This window comes from Lonchura striata, chromosome 18 (genome assembly GCF_050655825.1).
Source record: "Lonchura striata isolate lonStrDom1 chromosome 18, ASM5065582v1, whole genome shotgun sequence".
In the NCBI taxonomy this organism is placed as follows: domain Eukaryota; kingdom Metazoa; phylum Chordata; class Aves; order Passeriformes; family Estrildidae; genus Lonchura; species Lonchura striata.
Genome location: NC_140720.1, coordinates 14710492 through 14732423, shown reverse-complemented (window position 1 = coordinate 14732423; position 21932 = coordinate 14710492). Strand labels below are relative to the sequence as shown.

General features: G+C 59.8%; 1 protein-coding gene across 6 annotated transcripts; it reads right to left on the bottom strand.

Annotated features, from left to right (window-relative positions):
* Position 1: 1 nt before the first annotated feature.
* RHBDF2 (rhomboid 5 homolog 2) lies at positions 2 to 20065 on the bottom strand. Of its 6 annotated transcripts, none has more exons than XM_085556970.1 (19): positions 19961 to 20065; positions 10395 to 10496; positions 8697 to 8902; positions 8502 to 8608; positions 7889 to 8081; positions 7606 to 7818; positions 6945 to 7070; positions 6494 to 6627; positions 5560 to 5772; positions 5312 to 5423; positions 4912 to 4986; positions 4433 to 4594; positions 4193 to 4293; positions 3695 to 3758; positions 3476 to 3570; positions 3187 to 3262; positions 2781 to 2881; positions 2421 to 2574; positions 2 to 1860 (listed from the first exon to the last, which is right to left on the bottom strand). In XM_085556970.1, exons 3-19 carry the CDS (start codon positions 8820 to 8822, stop codon positions 1441 to 1443), a joined length of 2472 nt encoding a protein of 823 aa, XP_085413096.1. In that variant the 5' UTR covers positions 8823 to 8902; positions 10395 to 10496; positions 19961 to 20065; the 3' UTR covers positions 2 to 1440. The 6 variants fall into 6 exon arrangements, 5 of the variants coding, with proteins under 5 accessions (XP_085413096.1, XP_085413097.1, XP_085413094.1 ...); XM_085556971.1 differs by having other exon boundaries at positions 8697 to 8822; positions 19961 to 20059; XR_014949394.1 differs by lacking the exon at positions 19961 to 20065 and having other exon boundaries at positions 2421 to 2540; positions 8697 to 8822; positions 10395 to 10650.
* Positions 20066 to 21932: the final 1867 nt, after the last annotated feature.

Sequence of the window (21932 nt, the reverse complement as noted above, 5' to 3'; positions counted from 1 at the left end):
ATCTCATTAAATACAGGTAGAAATTTATTAAGGATGGGGGGGAATCCCACAGCTTTTTAAAAAAGTATCAAAAAGAGACAAATGAGGTGAGGTGTCTGTCTTTGGCTGGAGCAGCAACTGGAGGGACAGAGTGGGGCTGAAAACCGGCCCAGGGTGGAGGGAGGGATGCAGGGAGGGATGCAGATGCTCCTGGGCTCACTCAGCAAGTGGCTGTAGAGAGTGAGCTAGGCTCTCAGCCCTTGAAAATCCATCCCAGGACACCCTAACTGGGGCATTCCCACCTAGCCCCACTTAAAAGCACTGAGGCCTCCAGCACCAAAGCAACACATCTCAGGGGAGAGACAGCCTGGCACCAGCCTGGGTCCAAACCAGCCCAGAGGGGTCACCTGGACCCCAGGAAGGACCTGCCTTGGTGCCATGGCTGGGGGGAAGGACGAGGAGCTGCTGGGGAGAGCAGCCCAGGCTGGGGCAGGTGGGAATGTGCAGCCTTGGGCAGGGAAGAGGGAAGGTGAGTGCCCCGTCCTGCACTTCTCCACCTGACCAGCACCACTGGAGGAAGGAAGGGCTGCCTGGGTCTCCACGCTTTGAAAAAGGGAAAGGGGAAACAGCAGGGACTCGAGGCAGAAGGTGGGAGCACCAACACCTTCCTGAGAGGTCTGTGGGCTCCAGAAGCAGCCACATGAGCCCCCCAGGGGGTTTTTCTCCATGTCTGCTTCCCACCATGGCACTACAAACACAGTCCTTGCCACTCCTCCCCTTCCAAAAGCAGAATTTCACTGAAATAAGGGAAGGAAAAGCCCTCTGTCCCAAGTCTCGCCTCCACCTAGTGAGGAGGCAGGTGGGAAAGCAAAAGCCTCCTTGGGGACCTCAGGGGGAACAGGACTGAAAAATATCTTTGAAGCTCAGCCCTGAACATCTTGGAGCCATGACAGAGACTTGAGGGAGCCCAAAATGGGGGAACCCTGGGCCTAAAGAGCTGTGGATAAAAAAAGTGCCCCTGCAAAAAGGGGGTTGTGTTCACAGTATGAGCTGCAGTGCTGCAGGGCACCGAGGTGGGACAGGGCCCCAGGCAGGCAGAGACACAGGCTGGAGACTTCAGCAATTTCACCCCAGGACTGGGAGTCCAGTCTGGCCACGGACACACCAAAATCCCACTTCCTTCAGCCCCTTCCCCACAAAGGCAGCAGCCAGAGTCAGTCCCCAAACCAGTTACAACTTCCCAGCATCAGGAGGGAGCCCCAAAGGGGTTCAAGGCAGGGTTGGCTCAGCCCTGCTCCCCCAGCGTGGAGCAAGGGGTACCCCAAACCCACCATCCCTGAGCATGGAGCCACGCCCAGGATCTGCCCCATCCTGGAGCAGCCACCACCATCTGCCACAGGCTGGGGAGAGCCCACCCCGTGGAAAACATCGCCGGTGCCGGCCCCGTCCCTGCCGGCAGGGTCAGTGCAGGACCTGCTCCAGCTCGTACTTCTCGCAGAACTTGCTGGTGAAGGGCAGGCAGGTGAGGTACTCCACCCAGCGCCAGTTCACGGGGTACACGTAGAGCCACACCACCAGCGAGGCGAAGAGCCCCACGAAGACCAGCAGGGACACGATGATCATGGCCCGCTTGCGGTACTTGTCCACCGTGCCGAAGGTGATGTAGGGCAGGAAGGCGAAGGACAGCAGGAGCCCGCTGAGGAAGCCGAAGAGGTGAGCGATGTTGTCGATCCAGGGCAATAGGCCACAGATGAAGAGGAAGAGGACGATGCCGAAGAGGTTGAGGAAGGCTTTCCAGGGTTTCTCCAGCACTTGCCAGCTTTGGAAGAGCTCCACGAAGAGGCAGGCCAGCAAGCCGAACTGGGAGCCGGCAGGGCCCACCTGCAGGGTGGGGGAAGTCAGGGCTGGACTCTGTGTCACCCCAGACACAGCCCATGTCCCCCAGGGATCATCTCCTCCCCTGGCAAAATGCATTTGGCTCCTGCATCCCTGTGCAGGATCCTGCGTGGGGCTCAGGGGTGGGAGCCCTGGCACAGGAGGATGAGGAGGGGAGCAGGGTGGTGCTGTTTTGGCAGAGCTGATACTTTCTGTGACTCTGCAACATCGGCCCCTCACAAACCACGGCCCCATCCTGGCACACCTGTGTGGGGATTAGGGCCCTTGGCATGATCTCATTTAAAGCCTGGCAGGGTTTGGCTGGCAGCAGATTAGCCATCTGCCTGCCCAGGGACCCTGCACGCTCACGGACACGGGTGACATGTGACACACACGGCACGTGGGGCAGGGACACCCCTTCCCCCTCTCCCTGCAGCAAACCCTGCCAGGGGGTGGGAATCTGTGCTCAGCCCTTCCCCAAACCTCTGCCCAGGATGGGGATGGAGAGAGGCATCCTTTGGTCCCTGGGAGCTGACAGGACTTGGGACAGACCCCCAAACCCTCACCTCTGCTCGGTAGGGTAGGAAGATGGCGCTGGCCAGGTTGCCCGTGATGCCACTGAGGATGAAGATGATGGAGATGCGATGCCAGCCTGCCAGCTTCTCCAGGTCCCGCAGCACCGTCATCTGGAACGTCACCGACACCAGGCAGTGGATGATGCTGGGGGAGAGGCTCTGGGTTAGAGACCCCTGCCCAGCCCTCCCACCCAGCGCCCCGGGGCACGGAACAGCTCACAAAACACCCCCACTGAAGGCACTTGTCACCACAGTCTGGGAGTGCCCTTCCCTCTTCTCTCCCAGCCCATCCCGGTGGGCACTCCAGTGCCCAGCTCCCCCACCCCTGGGGGTATGGGGGCTGTGGCTCACCCGGCATGCAGGAACAGGGACAGCCACAGGCGGTAGAACTGGTCAGGGACCTCCGGGTTCAGGAAGGGCAGGAGCCCACAGACCTCATCCAGGCAGTGCACCTGCAAAGGCAGCAGGCTTGTCCCCAGAGCCACAGGGAGCAGAGGATGGGTTGCCAACGATGCCATGTGGCAGCTGTGAGGGGATTCTGGATGGTGTGAGGCACCCACATTGCCATGGTGCTGGTAAGGGTGCTTCCTGCCCCACACCAGCAAGATGGGCACAGCAGCAGGAGCCTGGGCAAGGCACTTTGCATTGCTCCTGCTCACACCCATCCCAGCCAGGACACTGTAAAGCCCTGTGGCAACAGCACAGCTGCTAGCATGGTATCCCACGTGCCCTGCCATGCCTCCCTGGCCCTGCTCACCTGCGAGCAGAGCGTTGCCTCCTCGTGGAAGTAGCCGTGCATGAAGTCGCAGTACTCCCGCGTGGTGATCTCGCAGCTGGCGGGGGGCAGGAGGGGGCTCGCTGGGGGCAGGGCACACTCAGGACACCCCTGAGCATCCCCCTCTGCTCCCAGCCTGCTGCCACTGTGCTTCCCACCCCCCAAGGCTCTGTAAGCTCCCTCTCCCCCCAGGCACAGCTCTGGACACTGATGGGACAACATCAGGCAGGAGTGCAGAGGGGGCAGCCAAGCCCGTGCCCCCTTTGCCCACCTGCCCTTGGTGCCGATGCAGCAGGGCCTGCCCTTGATCTCGCAGTCCAGGTGGGCGAAGCCCGTGTGGTTGGTTTTGGTCTCGTAGGTGCAGATCTAGAAGCAGGAGGGGAAGGAGCTCTGGTCAGTCTGGCCCCAGGCTGTCCCTGCAGACCCCTGCCGGGCTCACTGCCACTGCCACCGTGGGGCCACCAGCTGATGGTGGCAGCGGGGCTCTTACCGGCCACTTGGTGATGTCGTCCGGCCACACATGGGGTGGGTTGGATGCAGGCTCCTCACATGTCCTAGCAGGAGGGGTGGGGTGAGTTGGGTGGGTCCCCCCAACACATCCTCCCTACAGACCAGTAACCCCCTCAGGCACAGGCAGCTCTGGGACCTGCCTCGATCCTGCCCACCAGTGGGTGCCCCACAACACCCCACAGCAGCTCCTCTGCAGCTGAGCTACACAGAACTCCGACCTGTTGGACAACCCCACCCATGCCCACGGATGTTCCCATCCCAGCAGGACAGGGGCAAGCACAACACAACCTGCTGTGTTAAGGACAGGCCTCGCCTCAGTTTCCCCACTGATTCCCTCTTCTTTATCACTCTCCTCCAGTGTGCAAAAACCTCCCATCCCCTCGGGTAAGAGGATTCAAGGCAGCCAAGCTGGAAAGGCAGCCCCTTCTGCCATGTGCCACGCACAGCCAGGCCACCTCCACCCCGCTGCTGTGTCTACCTGGGGTCCTGGTGACACACAGCCCCCGAGGTCCGCTTCTCCCCCGAGCCCACGGCTGGCGCGTTGCTGCCCGGCCACTTGATGAACGTTGCCAGAGTCTCCTGCAGGGAGCACGGAGAGACTGAGGATGCAGCAGGGAATGCACGGCTCTGACCCTACCTGCATCCAGCTCTGGTGCAGTGCAGGGCTGAGATGGTTTCCCCTGCTTTCCCCAGCCCTTCCCACGGCAGGGGCACGCACGGAGCAGTCCTGTGGCAGGGTCTGGATGCAGCCTGAGTTGTCGTTCTGCACGCAGCAGCCGGAGCCCCGCTCCCGGTCCCGCTCGCGCTGGATGAGCCGCTCCACCTGCCGGTCCTTCCGGATGCAGGGGGAGAACTTGGCTCCCAGGTGGATCAGGTCGATCTGGCAGGGGGATGGCAGTAAAGGGGATCCTTTGTCTGTGCACCTCCCTTCGCTCCAGCCATCCCCAGGGAGAGTTTAGCAGGGGCAGGGGGTCTCCACAGGCAATAGACAAAGGTCTCTGTCATCCCAGTGGAGGGAAGGCAGAACCATGCCACTGTGAAGCCCCATGTCCCAGTGGGATGGGGGCCCAGGATGGCAGGCTGAAGTCAGGAGGTCAAGCTCTGCCCCCGTGAGGAGAACTGCAGAGAACCACCTCAGCTCAAGGCAGGGGAAGCAGAGGGCAAAGCGTGAGACCAAAGGTCTGGCAGGGTCCTTACCGAGCTGGGTCCAATCCAGAAGTTTTCCTGCTGGATGTACTTGACACTCTCGTAGACACCCTTGTTCCTCAGCACCTGCCACGAGAGGCCAGGGTCAGCTCCCACTGAAGGGACGAGTGCTGAGGGGGTGCACCTCTGTCTCCCTCCACTCAAAAGGGGCTGAGCAGTCCCCTCATCCGAGAGGAAGGGCTGCTGGGTTCCACCAGCAAGGCAGGAGAGGGGAACACCTCTGCTCCCACCACATATTCTGCTGCAACACGGTGCTGCTCGTTCCCTTGCCCTGGCCATTTCACAGAGCTTCTCAAATGCTGGCTCCCAGTGTCCCAGTGCTTGCAGGGAGCATGGCACCATGGGACACCGGTGGTTACAGTCCCTCCCAAAGGATGGCTCTTAAACTTACTAACTCTGTCGTCACGTGCTGGGCGAAGCCAATGGGGGCAATGCCGTAGGTGCCGATGACCAGCAGGGTGATGAGAATGTGCACAAAGGTGATCCAGTATGTGAAATACGGCCTGGAGGGGACAGGACCCAAAACTGGTCAAAGATATCTGGGCAAAGGCACTCTGCAGTGCCCCAAACCCTGACCCCCAAGCACTGAGCGGGGCACACATGCGAGTCGGGGTGTCCCGTGCCGTCGGAGCCCCTCACCGGTGGCTGTCGGTGATCTCCAGCTGGGACTGCACGATGCTGCTCAGGCTGCGCCGGTAGGTCCTGTTGAGCCACTTGCCCACCACGCCCAGCCCGTAGTAGCGCTTCTTGCGGTCGAAGGCGAAGTGCTTCACTTTGGAGGCGATGCGCCTGCCCCGCCGCGGCGCCGGGCCCGCGCTGCCCGACACCGAGGCCAGCCGGACACCCTCCCGCCTGTCGAGAGAGAAGCCCATCACTGTTGGAAAGGATGGATAAATAGAATTGCCTGGCAAAAGATTTATGATAGTACAGCCAGGATGAAAACAATCCCCGCTACTGGCTGGACAATACCCTTACCTACAGATAAGTCCAAAAGTCAAATGACTGTTCCATCTCAACCCCCAAAATGTACGGTTCATCCCACACCTGTAACCCTCCCCTAAAACATCAAGTGTCTGTAACCCCATTGGCCCAAGTCTTGTTCCAGCCCACCTTGAAGCCCCCTGATAAGGGGTCTCTGAGGGGCCAGACGCCCATATGGAACTTCTCCTCTCTTGGATCTTCCCCCCTTCTAGGAACTTCCACCCTCTCCTAGAGCATCCTCTTGTCTCTCCTCTCCCCCATCCCCTCAGGCCCTGCCCCGTGCTGCATCTGGCAGCTCCAAGCAAGACCTTTCTCCATCCCTAATAAATGTTATATCCTAAGACCAGCCTGCAGAGATCTCGTCTCCATTCATCAAAGCCGTCCTGGAGCGCAGCGTTCCCTACACATCACCCCTGCCAGAAAGGAGCAGCTGACAAACAGCCCATGGCAGAGCCCTGAGGATGCTCTGAGATGAGGCTCTGAGCGCCTCTTCTCTCCATTCTCCATCATCATGGAAGTGCCTGGTGCTCGTGGCTGGGGGCACCGCCCTGGGCAGCCCTTGGGGCAAGACCCACTGAGGGTTGGTACTCACGGGGTGGGCTGCTCCACCTCAGGGGACACCCTGGCATCCTCTGCCACCTGGTGCATGCGCAAGTACGTGGCTGATAGAGGAGGTGACTCAAAGACGTCATCGGGCATGGAGTACGTCTCATCGTGCATGTCCATCTGAAAGGGGATGGATGCGTGTCCTTGGATGTGTGTGATGGGTCAGAAGCCCCCTGATGAGTATCCCCCTGGCCAGAGGGAGTGGCTGATCCCCAGTGACATCCCACTAATGGCCCATCACAGGGTGTGAAATGCGCCCAGATGGCAACGCCCAAGGGCCATCACCAAGGCTGGGGCACAGCAGCCACCATGCCTCTGTCACTACTGGGTGGAGTGCCAACACAGGGGTCCTTGTGAGTGCCCAGCTCCACACCCACCCCCTGTGCAGGGCACTGGGACAGCCCCAGCTCCAGCAGCCAGCATGGAAAGTTGCTTGCCTTACTGAAGAAGGACGAGTCCAGGGTATCAGCAGCATCCACCATGTCCTCGTCCATGAAGCTGGGGTACAGGAAGCTCCTCTTGCTCCTTCTCTTGGGAGCCAGTGGCTCCAGGACAGAGCGCCCCTTTGGCAGCACAAGCAAATGAAGGTAAGCAACCAGAAGCCCTCAATTTTTGCAGCACTGAGGGTTTCTCAGATCTTCCCTCTCCAAAGCCAAGTGGCAAGGATTAAATCCCAATCAGCCACCATAGACGCTCATGTGGGGAGGAACTGGCAGAAGATGCTGCCTTTAGCTCCTCAGAATCCACAATGGACCATGGCCACGTTAGTCAGCATGACAAGTGCCCTCTGAATTCATCTGGTCTCATACCCACAAACCCATCCCCAAGGTTTGCCCAGGGCTCCTCAGAACCATGGAAATTGCTGGAGAGGTTTTGTTGCCCCTCAGCAATGGAACCCAAAAGTTGTTTATTTCTCAGATTGTTTTTTTCTTTTAACCTGAACTCTACTTAAAAGTAGAAGTTTTGCTGAAAATTGGACACTATCACCCTCAAATGTCTCCATGCAAAGCAAACAGCCAAGAAACAAAGACAATGAGTGAAGGACAGAACTGAGACCCAGCTTAGGAGGATGATCCCCCTCACCCTGCCCAAACTCACACGGAGGAGGGCTGCAGCTGCCTTGAAGCTCATGTGGGCCACAGACTCCCTCTTCCTGCGCGGCAGGCGGCCGTAGCCCGAGCGGATGCTGTTGAAGGACGCCAAGGAGACGACGCCGGGGGTGAGCGGGGGCAGGACGTGGTGGGGCGTGTGGGGACGGTCGGTCTCGTCGGGATGGCGGAAGGGACGGCCCCTGGCCAGCGGGTCCACGATCTGGGGGAGGGAAGAGGGGTCAGCGCTGGCAGAGCAAGGCTGGCAGCGGCACCCCTCGCCCCGAGCTTACCTTGGGCATCTTGGTGGGCTTGGGCGACTCGGTGGCTTGGAAGGAGGGCACCTCCTGGCTGGGCAGCTCCATGTCGCGATAGGCAGGCTTCAGCTTGCCGTACCTCATGCTGCAGTGCTGCAGGCTCTTGCGCTGCCACTGCTGCCGCTTCCCCTCCCAGTCGCTGCTGACGCCGAACCACTGCGCCGTGCCCCTGGACACGGGGTGGGCACGGCTGTCACACCGCTGGTCCCCCACACCATGTGCCACCCATCACACTTGTCACACTGCTGGTCCCCCACACCATGTACCACCCTGCCACCCATCACACCTGTCACACTGCTGGTCCCCCACACCACGTACCACCCATCACACTTGTCACACTGCTGGTCCCCCACACCACCTACCACCCAGCCATCCCCTCTGGCAGGCGGTTGGGCTTGGGGTGTCTCAGCCCAGGCTGCAGCAGGGCAGTTTTGACCTGGCTACGGGTCAAAGGGAAGTGGAGGAAAGTGATTCTTTGCACTCCTTTCTGAGACACAACTCTCCAACCCCACGCCAAGTCCTCTGCCAGTGCCCACAGTGTCCCGACACAGGCCCCTCGGAGTGACCCTGGAGCCCAGCCTGCCCTCACTTGCGGATGCTCTGGGACAGGGACGTCTGCCGGCGGAAGCCGGGCTGGCGCTCCGGGCGGGGCTCCTGCAGGCTCTTGCTCTTGCGGTAGATGGGCACCTTGGAGGGCTGGAAGGCAGAGCAGGGCATCAGGGACAGGCTGGCACCTGGCAGCCCCCCGAGCCCGCCGTGGGATGGACGCAGCCCCACCGCTCACCTCCTTGCGGGCACCATCCTCCTCGGCCTCCCGGGGCGGGATGACAATGGAGAGGTTGGGCGGCTTCTTGCTCTGCAGGCGGCTGCTGCTGGAGCGGCTGCCCCCGTTCTTGTCCCCGGCTGACATCTTGGCAGAGTGCAGGGAGTCAGCCACAGGGGGAGAAGTATTCCCCCAGGAGCTCGTGTGTGAGGAGGGAAGGCTGGGTCCTAGTAGGAGATGGGGCCTCATCAGTGGGATGTCACCAGACTGAGCCCCCTGTGTCCCTGGCTGTGCTGGTGAGACCTTGCCATCATGAACCCAGCTGCTGTTGTCCCCAAAAGCCACATTCCATCCCTGAGTTTGGGTGGACTGGAAGGATTACATTAACCACATTTGGAAGGCTTACTTTAACCATTCACACCCAGTCCCCTGGGGATCACCAACACCATCCCTTCACCTGCTGGGAGTAGGGCAGGGATGGCAACAGTGACCAGGTCAGAGCATCCCCATCATCCCAGCATGTGCTTGTGCGACACCCAGGTTTCACACCCAGCCTGGATGAGCCTGACCATGTGCCTTGGAAATATGGGGGATCCCAGGAAGCCCTGGCCAGGCCCATGGCACACAGCTGCAGCACACAGGAACACCAGCCCTCCCAGTCTGGCAAGGGAGCCAAGAGGAGAAAGCAGGGGATGTCTGCAAGGAGGTCCTCTTGCCTGGACAGGATGGGAAGAGAGGGGGTTCACAAGGTCTGGAAACACCTGATCCACTTCCCCACATGCCCACAGCTCCCACATGGACCTGTCAGGTGTTGGGGTGCCCCATGAAGGGGAGATGCAGGACATTCCCCTCTGGCACGTGCATGCATACACGAGGCTGGGAGACCAAATCCCCCCTGGCACCACGTGCAAGGAGAGGGAAGCTTAACAGCCAAGACGTGGTTAATTCTTAAGAAATCCCTTCCCAAGGGCCCCTGCAGCCAGCTCTACCAGGCAGGGCTTGCTTTGCAGGAAAAATAATTCCATCAGAGTGCAAGAGAACAAGTCCCAGATCCTATTAGGGACTAGGAGCACAATCAAAAGGGAGGCACAGCCCTCTCTGACCTCTTCTGTTTGACCATGTGCCAGTGCCCAGGGGATTCACACAAGTCTCATAAGCATCTCTTGTCCCCCAGGACAGCCACAGCCACGAGAATGGTGTCACTAGCTGCAAAATACCAGCTTGATCCACAGGCCTGGTTCCTCTCCCTGCCCGAGATCCCAATCACCAGACTCCTCCAGCTCTGCACTCCTTAGGCAACATCACTTGAGCAACCAGATGAGTGACTGAGATCTCACCAGCCCCTTCTGCAACAGGATCCCATTGGCAGCCCATTCCCAAAGCAAGAGTCAGGGACAGGGACACTTTTGCAGCTCCCTTGGCTCTTGGAGTCCTGAACCCTCCCCTTAGAACCCACCACAAGCAAAATCTGGCCCAAGGGATCAGCTTCATGGGGGTGCAGCAGTCCAGAACCAGCTCCCCAGGGAGGGGGAAGCCTGGAGGCAGCAGCACATGAGGGAATTGTTGCCCTCCATCAGCTCCTGGGCCAAGTGATAATCTTCTGCTCCTGCATTAAAACGGGTGCTGGGCTCCCTCTCCAGCACCAAAGCTGGGAGCAATCAACTCCCCAATTTCCCCTGGGGGCTCAGCTAGTGCTGGTCCCCACGAAGGTCTCCTCACCTCATAAGAGTGATCCTGCTCAGTGATGGCAAACACCCACGGCAGCCTTCCTCTGCCTCCGTCCTTCACGCACGGGAGCCCCGGGACACGGCCAAACTCCTCCTGCAGGGAGAGGCTGTGATGAGAAACCACGCATGGGAAAGCAGGCAAGGGCTGCAGGAGCATCCTGGCAGAGGGAGAGCTGAGCTCAGTGCCCCCGAGACCTTGGGGACAGGGCTGTAGGTGGCTGGACACCAGGGACAGGGATCAGCCACTGGCACAGGCCAGCAGGAGGAGGAAAAGCTCCCATTTCCAGCAATGCTCCATGGCAGGGAAGAGCATGGGGCAGGCAGGGAGTTTTCCCCTGCTGCTGCTTTCCTGGCTCTTGGGAAGCAAGACACCCAGGAGGAGCAGGCATGGAATATGAGTGCCTCCCTTGGGTATTTCCTAGCTGCTAAACTGGGGGAGTGCCAGCCCCAGCAAGTAAAACTTTCCATCCCATTGGTGAGCTGGAGGCTCTGTTTGTTTTCCTCCCAGGGCAGCCAGCAGTGAGCCCGAGATGGCAGCTGCTCTGGAGAGCTGGGAATGGAACACGCTGTGGCCAGAGAATCCCTGGGGCACCCTCATCCTCCTCCAGCTCTGGGGAATGGCTCTGAGTGGTAAGAACCAGCAGAGCCTGAAGCATAGAAATGGGAGCCAAATTCTTACACAGCCCCACTCTTACACCCCCATCCCAAAATCCCATCCCCAATTGCTCCCATCACACCCCCATCCCAAAATCCCATCTGCAATTGCTCCAATCACACCCCCATCCCAAAATCCCATCCCCAGCTGCTCCCATCAAACCCTGGACAGCCTCATATCTCTGTGCTTCCCAGCAAAGCAGCTTTGCAGCACGTTTAGAATCCTGGTCTGGCTTCCCAGCAGCTGCCCAGGCCGGGGTGGAGGGCTGGGCTGGCCACTCCCGAGGTGACTCAGTGCCAGGGGAGCTGGCACAGCCCGGGCACCGGCCGGAGCAGCGCTGGTCACGGCTCTGTGCCTTGGCACACTCAGCACTGAGTGCGAGGGGGAGGAGGGCAGCAGCCCCTGAGGGCTCAAGGCTCCTTTGCCACCCCCTGAGCACAAATCCTGAGCCACCAGGAGCCTTATCCCGTGCCAGGCAGAGAAATCCCCAGAGGACCGTGCTGGGAAGGTGTTTTCCAGCTCGCCCTGTGCCTGCTGCTGGTGCCCAAGCCCTCTGGAGCTGGCGTGCTCAGCGTGGCAAGGGGCCAGACAGTGCCTCCACGCAGACACAGCCTGCCACAAGCCCTCCAGATCCCCTGAGGTCCCTGTCACCCCCCAGCCCCGGCACGGAGGGCTCTGCCACCAGCAGCAGGGCTCCCTGCCCTGCAGCCCTGGCACCAGCTGCCCCATTGCAGGGCACAGCTGGGCTGCAGGTCCCCAGGGAGCCTCAGCCCACTCCTCGGACACCCAGGGTGGACGTGGTGGCTTTGTGCTGGGGACAGAAAAAGGAAGTGAGAGGTGGTGACGTGCCCAGCTGGCGTGGGGGGATGGCTGAGCACATGCCCTGCTGCTCACAGGAGCAGGGGGTGACTTGGGATGGGAGCTGGCAGCCACAAGCGTGGCCTGAGCTTGGTAGGAGCTGTGCTTTGGGCTGGAAGAAGGGTCCTGGGGGCAGCACGCTGTCACTTTAGGCTGGGAAAGGGCATGGAGGGAGGACCACCTGGTCTGTTGGTAAGAAGAGATCCCCCACTTTCACCATCTCCCCTCCCAAAGCTCTTGACCACTGAGGGTCACCAAAGCCTGACATCCAGCACGAGGGACACAGCCTGTGCTCCAACAGCAGCAGGGGGGTGAAGACCCCACCCTTTCCCACGAGGACAGATGTGCTGGCATCACTGGAGAGCAAGTGGGATGAGGTTTGAGCCTTCAACCAAAAAAAGGCACAAGGAAGGTGACCAGTGCTGGCTCCCAGCCCCAGGGCGAATCGCAACAAGCACTGACCAGAGGGAGAAAGTGATGGAAAAAATGATGTGGTTCATACAAAGTGTCACTGCAGACACGCTGGGACGGCCCAAGCAACACGAAGGGACCATCAGCAAGGCCAGGTGAGCAGAACTGGGACAGCCAAAGCACAAGACAGCAGAGACAACCCTGCAGAGCAGCCCTGGCTGGAGTGCAGTGGGTTCACGGATGCTTGGAGAAGGATTGGGATCTCTCTCTCCGAGCCTGTTGGCACTGGGGGAAGGGACATTACTGCAATAACACTGTCCCCATCTGCTGCAGTTCAGCTGGAGGAAAAAGCAGCTCTGAGCCACCCAAGGGTGTGGGGCAGGGAGTGGGACCCCCACAAGCACCCATCATACTCATCACCCTGAGCATGATGAGCCCCAGCTCTTCCTCTCCACCTCCATGGGCAGGGAGAAAGGGGCCAGAAATGCCACAGGGTCCCCAAAACCCTCCCACAGCCTCTGCCAGTGCTGGCACCCAAGAGCCCATCAGGCAGAGCTACTGCCCATAAATGATTAATGAGCACGTTAAAGACCTCTCTCAAGGCTGGAGCTGCGTTAAAAGGTGCTCCCAGTTATTAAGAGCTCCAGATGGGAAACTCAATTTTGCAACTGCTCTGAGCATCGAGCTCCTGTGGACTCACACCGGAGCAGAGACCCAGCACCTTCTCTGCTTCTGCTCCCTTTCAAAAAGCTTTTTACCATTTTGCAGTCTCACGTTTCAGGGCTGGAGAAAAGGAGCCAAAGCACAAACAGCTCTTGAAATAAAATCATATTATTGGAGGAAAAAAAAAAGAAAACCCACGTGTCTCAACCCTGTCACAACAGCTCTGGATGGCAAAACTGAGACGCAAGGTTTTGCTCTGAGTCGTGAGAGAGGCCCTCTGTGCTTCAGGGGGGATGGTTTTCTGCCCTGTCCCTTATCACTGAGCCACACGGTCAGCATGGACACCCACAGGGGCTTAAATCCACATCTCGGTGGTGGCTGGGGCAGGAAGGGGGGCACGGATGAGTGCTGAGCTCCCCTCTGCCCCGCCAGCACACGCCTCAGCAAGCCACCATTAGAACATCCTCTCCCGTTCTCCCCGTGGGGAGGACGTTGGGCAATGGCAGCAGGTTTGGGAGCACGGCACGCCCCGCGAGGAAGGAAAGCAGCTGAGGAGACACAGCATGGCGGGCGGGGAGCCACGCCGGGCCTGCTGATAAGGCGAGGCCTGCATGGCGGGGACACGGGGACACGGGGACACGGGACACGGGGACATGGGGACACAGGGACACGGGGACATGGGGACACATGGACATGGGACATGGGGACACGGGGACACACAGACACGGGACACGGGGACATGGGGACACATGGACATGGGGACACGGGGACACAGGGACACATGGACATGGGGACACAGGGACACACAGACACGGGACATGGGGACACAGACACAGGACATGGGGACACACGGACATGGGGACACGGGGACACATGGACACGGGGACACAGGGACACGGGGACACACAGACATGGGGACATGGGGACACAGGGACACACGGACACAGGGATATGGGGGCACACGGACACGGGACATGGGGGCACATGGACATGGGGACACACAGACATGGGGACATGGGACACAGGGACATGGGGACACATGGACATGGGGACACACAGACATGGGGACATGGGACACGGGGACACACAGACACAGGGACATGGGGATACACGGACACGGGGACACATGGACACACAGACATGGGGACATGGGACACGGGGACACAGGGACACGGGGACACAGGGACACAGGGACACGGGGACACAGGGACACGGGGAGTGGGGCCTCTCGTCCCACCACACACGACAGTCCCGGGTGACACCGTCCCTGTCGGCATGGAGAGGGAAGGATTTGCCTGCGATGCCTGGGAGCGGGTGGAAAGAGCCACGTGGAGGATTTCCCACAGCCCATTTCCCACTCTTGTTGATTTTTACCACTACAACAACCCCCACCCACCCCAGCTGAGCGAGTGCTGGCACCCAAAGGCCTCCCAGCCTGCTGGGGTGGGCTGGGGTCCCTCTGTGCCACCCACCCCACGTGTCCCCCCATCCCTGGGGTCCACAGACCCTCCCAGCTCAACAACCCCAGCTGGGCAGCACTGCACAAACCCATCCTCTGCTCCCTGCAAAGCTGCTGGGAGCTGCTGGAGTGGCTGTGGCTGCACAAGGGGACCCTCAGCCCGCTGGCCTCTTCCTCAGGCTGGAGCTGAAGCCAAGTGAGGAACACGCATGTGGAGATTTTGGGTCACCCCAGTGGCTCTGGGGAGAGCAAAGGGCCAAAATCTCCACCAGGAATGAGGGAAGTGAAGCAGCTCCACTGGTGAACGTGCAGAAGGGTCAGCTGCTCCACAGGCAGGGTCACAGACACACAAGGAAAGATCTTTTTCCTTTTCCCCAATACTGATTTAACTTGAAGAACTGATTAATTACTCAAATCTATTTCAATTCCTTATTAGCTTGCCTTAAACACAGAGTGCACAGACACGATGGTGCAAGTGTTTCAGCCCTGGCTGCACCTTCTGGAAGGGGCTGAGTGGTCCCAGGTTGGTTTTTACCCAAGGGAAGGGGACAGTCTGCCTGCAGGCCATGTGCCTGCCATCCCTATGCTGCAGGTCATTACTGAGTTCACTCCCACTTCCCTCCTGGAAGCAAAATTCTTTGTATGAAAGGTCAATGGGCTGGAGGGGACACTCCTCCCTCTGGTTATTCTGCTGAACACTCATTCTTCCAGCAGCTTTTGGTGCTAGGGCTCTGGCTGGGCTTGCAGATTTCCCCAGTCCCCTGCTGCCTGTTCCAGAGCACACTGAGCCACCCAGAGCAGCACAGGACTGGCAGAAACTCCCCATATTTACAGAGGGTTCCCTTGCCTGGGCTCTGACCATCCCCACGCTGTGTGGGAGGTGGTGCTCAGCCCTGTGCAGGAATTTGGCTCACCCCAGGGATAAGATGAGCCCTGGGCAAGCAGCAGGATGAGCCCTCTTTGCTGCAGCTCCCTATCTCTGGGAACAGACTCCTTATCTCAACACAGCCATTCCAAGGCTTTTAGAAAGTGCTCCTCGCCCTGACAGGCCCTGTGCAAAGGGTGGACAACAGCAGCCTCCTTCTTTCCCATTCCAGGGCCAGCATCTCCCTGAGGAGAGGGGAAAAGGACCTTGTGGTGTCCCTTTGGGCTGTGGATGGTGACACCTCCGCTGGCAGGGGCCCCATTAAGTCTCAGTGCTCCCTGGCCCCAGAACAAGTGGGGGAAGCTGCTCCTCCCTCATCCCAGCCAGCAGCAGCCAAGCGTGGGTGAGCCACTCCTCAGCTTCCTTCCTTTCCCTCCCAATTGCAGGAGGCCCAAAGCACCCAGACCTGCACCCAGACCTGCACCCAGCAGAGGAAAGGCTGCCTGGGAACATCCCATCCCCAGCCAGCACTGGGAAGGGAAGCCTGGAAGCCTGGCACAGGGAATCCCACACTCACTGGTACCTACAGAGTGTGATCTTCCCACCACAGCATCTCCATGGACCTGTGCCAGCCAAGCACTTTGCAGCCTCTCAGCTGCCAAGAGCTGGAGATGGGGTCTCCTCAACCATCTTCATGCTCCTCCTGCCTGTTATCCCAGCCCTGGGATGCTGCACCCACAGGGAAGCCACACAGCTCAGCAGGGGCTGGGAATGCTGCTTTTTAAGGAGCCACCTCCACATCCTCCCCAGGAGAGCTTGGAATGGGTTAAGCCACCACGTGCAAGAGGTGACTGGCTATGGGATCACTCTTGGCAAAGCTGAATGACAGCAGCACAGCCCTGGTGACATGTCCCTGCTCATTCCATGGAGGAGCTGAGGCCAGGCAGGACACGCCAGTGCTGGGGGTTGGGGATTTCCCCTGGCTGCCCATGGGCACAGAGTGCAGCCTTTGGGCTCACACGTGACAGGAGGTCACTCCCAGCCCTGCTGGCATCCCTGCAGGAATTCCTGACGGGAATAACTCCATCAGGGCCCCGGCACGAGCTCCAGCATCACACACAGGGAGTGAAGCCACAGGGAGGGGACACTGGCACACTGGGCATCTTGGGGGACACCAGCCACATGCCTGCTGCCCCAGGTGGGTCTGTCAGACCCGAGGAATTACACCAGGAAATATCACTTTTAAGCAATAAATCAACAAAACACAAACCAACAGAAGCTGCTTGAAGGAGGCTTTGTTGCCCTGGGAGCTGCAGCAGCTGAGGAAGGTGCTTGCAGATGGGAGGGATGATCCTGTGGGATGGCTGGAGCATCCCCTGAGGGACCACCCATCTGAATGCTCCTCACAGGGCTGCCCATCTGCCCTCCACACTGGTGGCTTTCTTCCTCCCATCCAATGTCAGCAGCTTGGGAAAAGGCCAAGAATATCCCCGGGCACTGTCCTGCTCCCTCCTGTCCCACTGCAGCCCCTGGTTTATACCTTCACTCACTCCCCCTGCCCCCAGGGCACAGCCACAGCATCAGCCCTGCTCTTGTGGCTGCACAAACTGTCCCCGAGGTGACAAGCTGTGGTTTCACTGGACACCTCCGTGCTGCCTGGCTCCTTTGTGGCATTTCACAAGTGGGGAAACTGAGGCACTGCACTACAGTAAGGCTCCCTGCCTCCTCGCCCCACTGCTGCTCCACATGCAGGGAGCTGGCTCCTCTCCATCAAAGCCCACACAGCTCTCCCAGTTTTCAGTTCCTGGAGGATGAGGGTGCAGGAGGAAGCCCTTAAATGGAAACCCCATAAATATTTGCTCCCCTGCCCTCTCAGAGCAATTATCTGTGGGTTTCCCCAGTCCTTGGAGTGCCCTGGAATGCGAGGGAGACACAGGGGTCCTGTGTGGTGGGCAAGCAGAGGGCAGGCCTGGGCTCCTCCCTGGGTCCATTCCCCACCCTAAATGCTTCATTAAGAGAGCAACCACCAAACAACAGCCTTTTTGTTGGTGGTTTTTTTTTTTTTTTTTTTTTTGGTTTTTTTTTTTTTTTTAGTAACGGGGATTAAGTGGGAAAAAGGGGTACCAGTGCCAAGGGTTTCCTGCATACCCAGCAGCACACACAGAGCTCTCCAGGCCAGGAAATGACCATAACTCAAAGCACTGCACACCCCCAAATGACCACAACTGCTGGATGCCTGTAATTAAAAGGGACTGTGCCCACCCCTGCTGGGAGCTTGCTATGTTATCAGACATCTCACAGCCAGCAGGACAGCAGAAATGGAAAGTCATTAGGTAAAAAGCTGTCAAGAGGAGGAGAGTTCATGATCCCATCACTTGTGGCCTCGTAGAGATTTAAGTAATTAATTTTCAGCTTGCACTAATTGACTTCTTCAGTGCTGAGCCCCTGACAGCACCAAACCTGCACTTCCTCCTCTGGGTCAGGTCCCTGCAGGACTCCTACAGCCCACAGAAAATGTGGAAATGCCTCACGAGCCCCATGTTGGTCTGGGCACCTCTGCAACCTCCCCACCAGCTGGTTCTCCCCAGCTGTCTCCTACTTTCTTTGGTAATGAGCTCTGTTCTGATTCCTGGCTTGTCCCAAGGGCTGCTTTCAGCTCAGGAACAACCTAAGGGAAGGAATAAGGATGTATTTTGGGGATCCCTCGGCTTCACTGTAAGAGCTAAACAGGAGCAGCATCACAAGGACAAAAACACAGAACCAGAGGACAGCTTGCCTTTCATCCCAGCCCAAACACAGCCCACATTCCCCAGGTCCCCCACCCAGTGCATCCCCTGAGGCCACCCAGCAGTCCCCTCCCCACCGGATTCACGCCCCGTGCCCTGCATCCCCAGCTCCGAGCTGCTCTCCCAGCATCCACAGGCATCTTTTGTTCCTGCAGCTCTCACACACCGAGCACTCACTCACACGTGCACGGGGGAGACAACACCGGGCTCGGCCCCGTCTCGCAGAATTTGCATCAGGGCTCTACTGTGGCGTCAAACCCCACTCTGTGGTTTGCCCTTTCTCACTCCGGGGCTTGCAGCACCTCCAGGTGCCCCAGAACAGCTGCAGCAGTGCCTCTGCCACATGAGCAAGCAGCAAAAGGTGCTGATCACCCCATTAACTGCACAGGAGCTGGGAAGGGCAGAGCCTAGGCGCAGCAGCTGGGAGCCCAGAGAGCCACATGTGAAGCCAGAGTTGGACCAGGGGAGCAGAGGCAGCTCTGGTTTCACCCAAACTTGCTGCAGCTGAACCCTCCAGCTCATTTTGGAGGTGGGACAATTCCAAAACTGACTGTTTCCCATTTGGGAAAAAGACAGGAGCCAAAGGATGCTGCTTCAGAGGGCACAACGGAGTGAGCTGAGTGGGCAGCATCTCCTCGCTCAGGACAGCCATGGCACTGTGGTGGGATGCACTCCCCAATTTCCCAGCTGGGCTGGAGCCTGTGTGCCCAGGACAGCAGCAGCACGATGAGTTCACCCTGGAAATCCCCAGGAAAAAACCATCCAGGGACTGGGAACGTGCAAGCAGGAGAATGGCCTGGCTGCTTGTGCCGAGAAGGATGACGCCACGCTGGGGAAGAAGGCGGACACTTCCTCTTGCCACAGGGACCCAGCGGTCACAGTGCAGCCTCTCAGGTGCTCTTCCCCCTGCGGGACGTGGGCCTGGGGGGCTGAGCGAGAACTGCAGGGTCTCAGATCACCGTGGGCACCACAAGCTGGCTGTAGGAAGCCTGTAAGGATGCTCTCTGCCCAGTCCTGCGAGGCAGGGCAGGGCAGAGCTCAGCCTCACCCCTCTATCCCAAACCTGGAGGATGAACAGCAAAAATCCGACTAAAACACCCGCGGCGCAGCATCCCTCCGCTCCCGGCGGGATGGATGTACACACGGGCGGAGGATGAGCCGCCCCCCTGCTCTGTAAGGATCTTGTTCGCCTGCGAAGGGTTGGTGGCAGCACTCGCCACTCCGGGCAGCACGTGCGAGCGTCCCGGAGCCCTTCGGCAAACCTCACACAGCCACAACAACAAAGCCCCGGCGGGCGGGAGGGCAGGGGGATGCCCGGGGGCAGGGTCCCGCCCGCCCGCCTCTCCTGAAGCGCGCCCCGCTCACCTGGGCAGGAGGAAAACCAGCGAACACAAACAAAAAGCACCCGCCCGCCTGCTTATCGGGCCGCCAGAAAGTAGCTTAGAGCTTTCCTCCCTGCCTCGGAGCGGGCAGGGCTTTCTCTCCGGCCGGGTCACCCCGGCGGGACACGCACCCACTTCCCGCTGTGATGGAGAGGAGGAGGAGGAGGAGGAGGAGGAGGAAGAGCCCGGCCCCGCCACCCGTCCGCATGCCCGCGCTGGAGGCGCCGGGCAGGGCTCGGGGCACGGCCCCGGGCAGGGGGATGCGTGCAGCGACCCCCGGCCCGCAAAGTGTCCGGGGTGGGACGGGGCAGCCCCGCCGGGCCGTGCCGTGCCGGGCCGGGCCGGGCGGGAGGCGCGGGGCGGAGGAGGAAGCTGGCGGGACGCGGCGCTCACAAAGCGGCAGCAACAAACCGGGCGGTCGCGGAGGCACCGGGACCCCCGCACCGCACCGCTCGGCTCCCCTGCTCGGCCCCGCTCACCTCGGCCCGCTCCCGGCGCCGCTCCCGGTGCCGCTCCCGGTGCCGGTCCCGCGGCAGCCGCCGCCGCCTCCACCTGGGCGGGGCGTGTCCCGGGGCGTGTCCCGGTGCCGGTCCGGGGCGTGTCCCGGTGCCGGTCCGGGGCGTGTCCCGGTGCCGGTCCGGGGCGTGTCCCGGGCGTGTCCCGGGGCGTGTCCCGGTGCCGGTCCGGGGCGTGTCCCGGGGCGTGTCCCGGTGCCGGTCCCGGTGCCGGTCCGGGGCGTGTCCCGGGCGTGTCCCGGGGCGGGGTCTCTGCCGCGGTCCCGCCGGGCACCGGCCCCATCCATCGGGAATGCCCCGTGAGGAACGAGCCCTGGGAGCCGGCATCGCCGCTACCGGCACTGGCAGGACTGGGCGCTATTGGGACCAGCCGCTATAAGAACTGGCCTGGCTAGGACTGGACGCTATTTAGGACCAGCGCTATTAGGACCAGCACTCTTAAGGACTGGTCACGATTAGAACGGGCCGATCAGACCCACTACTATTAGGACTGGTAACCATTAGAATGGTCATTACCAGGGACTGTTGCTATTAAGGCTGCTCAGTAGAAGAACTGGTCACTATTAGGACTGGTCAGCATTAGGACTGGGCATTATTTGGACCAGCCACTGTAAGAACCAGTCACCATTAGGACTGGTTACTGTTAGGATCAGCCCTCTTAGGGCTGATCATTATCACAACCAGTCACCATCAGGACTGGTCACTATAAGAACTGCTCAGTATTAGGACCGGTCATTATTAGGACCAATCACTAGTAGAACTGGCCACCATTAGGACTACCAGGCATGTCCTAGGGGTTGTCCTGACCCCACATTCAAGCGGTGGGCACTCGGGGGTGGCAGGCAGGGGCAGGCTGGCACAGCTCTGCGGGCCCAGGCGTGTCCCGCTGGCCGGGCTGGATGAGGTGACGCTGGGGCACGGCCGCAGGGCCGGTCCTGTCGGCTTTCACAGCCTGACTCATCCCGGGAATGGCAGAGCTCAACCCCTCGGGAGCTGCACCTGCTCCATCACCATCAGTGCTGGGCTGTTCTTCTGCCAAAACAGCCTCACATTCCGCTCCCTCCATCCCTGAGATGTGGGGGTTGAGGAGAAACCTTTGCAGATCAGGTTTGGCACGGCTGTGTTGCTGAGGGTTTGCCACAAAATAAATTCTTGATTCACAACTGGCTACAGGTTCCAGACACCAGCTGAATTTACAGCTGGGACCAGGCAGGATCAGGAATTTTATGCCTTGCTATCCAAAATGACAGCTTCCCCTTATATTTGTCTTCCCTGCACACCCGCTGTGCTAAGCCTGACCTTGGGTGGTGCAGCCTGGATTCAGTGGTGCTCTCATCAGCCCTCCGCCTTCCACGGCTTCACGCTCAGCAAATCTGCTCCCGGTTCCTGGTAGAAAGGAGGGTGGAGGGAGCTTTTGGTTCCTGCCGGCTCCTTTGAAGGTGTGGTTGGAAGCGGGTGGAGAAGGGAGAGCCCGGCAGGTGCCAGGGTGGGTGTCTGGGCACAGACAGCCCGACGCGGGCAGTGCCAGGGGGTGGGGGTGTTCCCTGCCTGTGACTCAAGGGTGAGCAAAGGGTGAGGTGCAGGTGGCAAGCAGGGACCTGTGCCAAGGTGCCAGGTCTTCTCCCTGCGTTTGGGAGAGACAGAACAACCTTTGGGTGGGATAAACAACGGCTGACAAAACCCATCACTGCCGTGGCCCTGCCTGCGTCCTGCTCCAAGCTCGTGTGCTGTGGGATGTGTCTTTCCATGGAGGAGCCAGGTGGGATGGCAAAACCCTCAGAGGGGAAGAGAGGAGGATCGCTGCCACCTGTGCCAACCCTGCTGAGCATTGGGCAATAAGGAAGCAAAAGCAATGACTGAAAAACCCCAAGGCAGCAAGGACAGGGTGTTGCGTCACTGCTGGGGAGACGCTCTGCAGAGCACTTCCCTTCGTGGG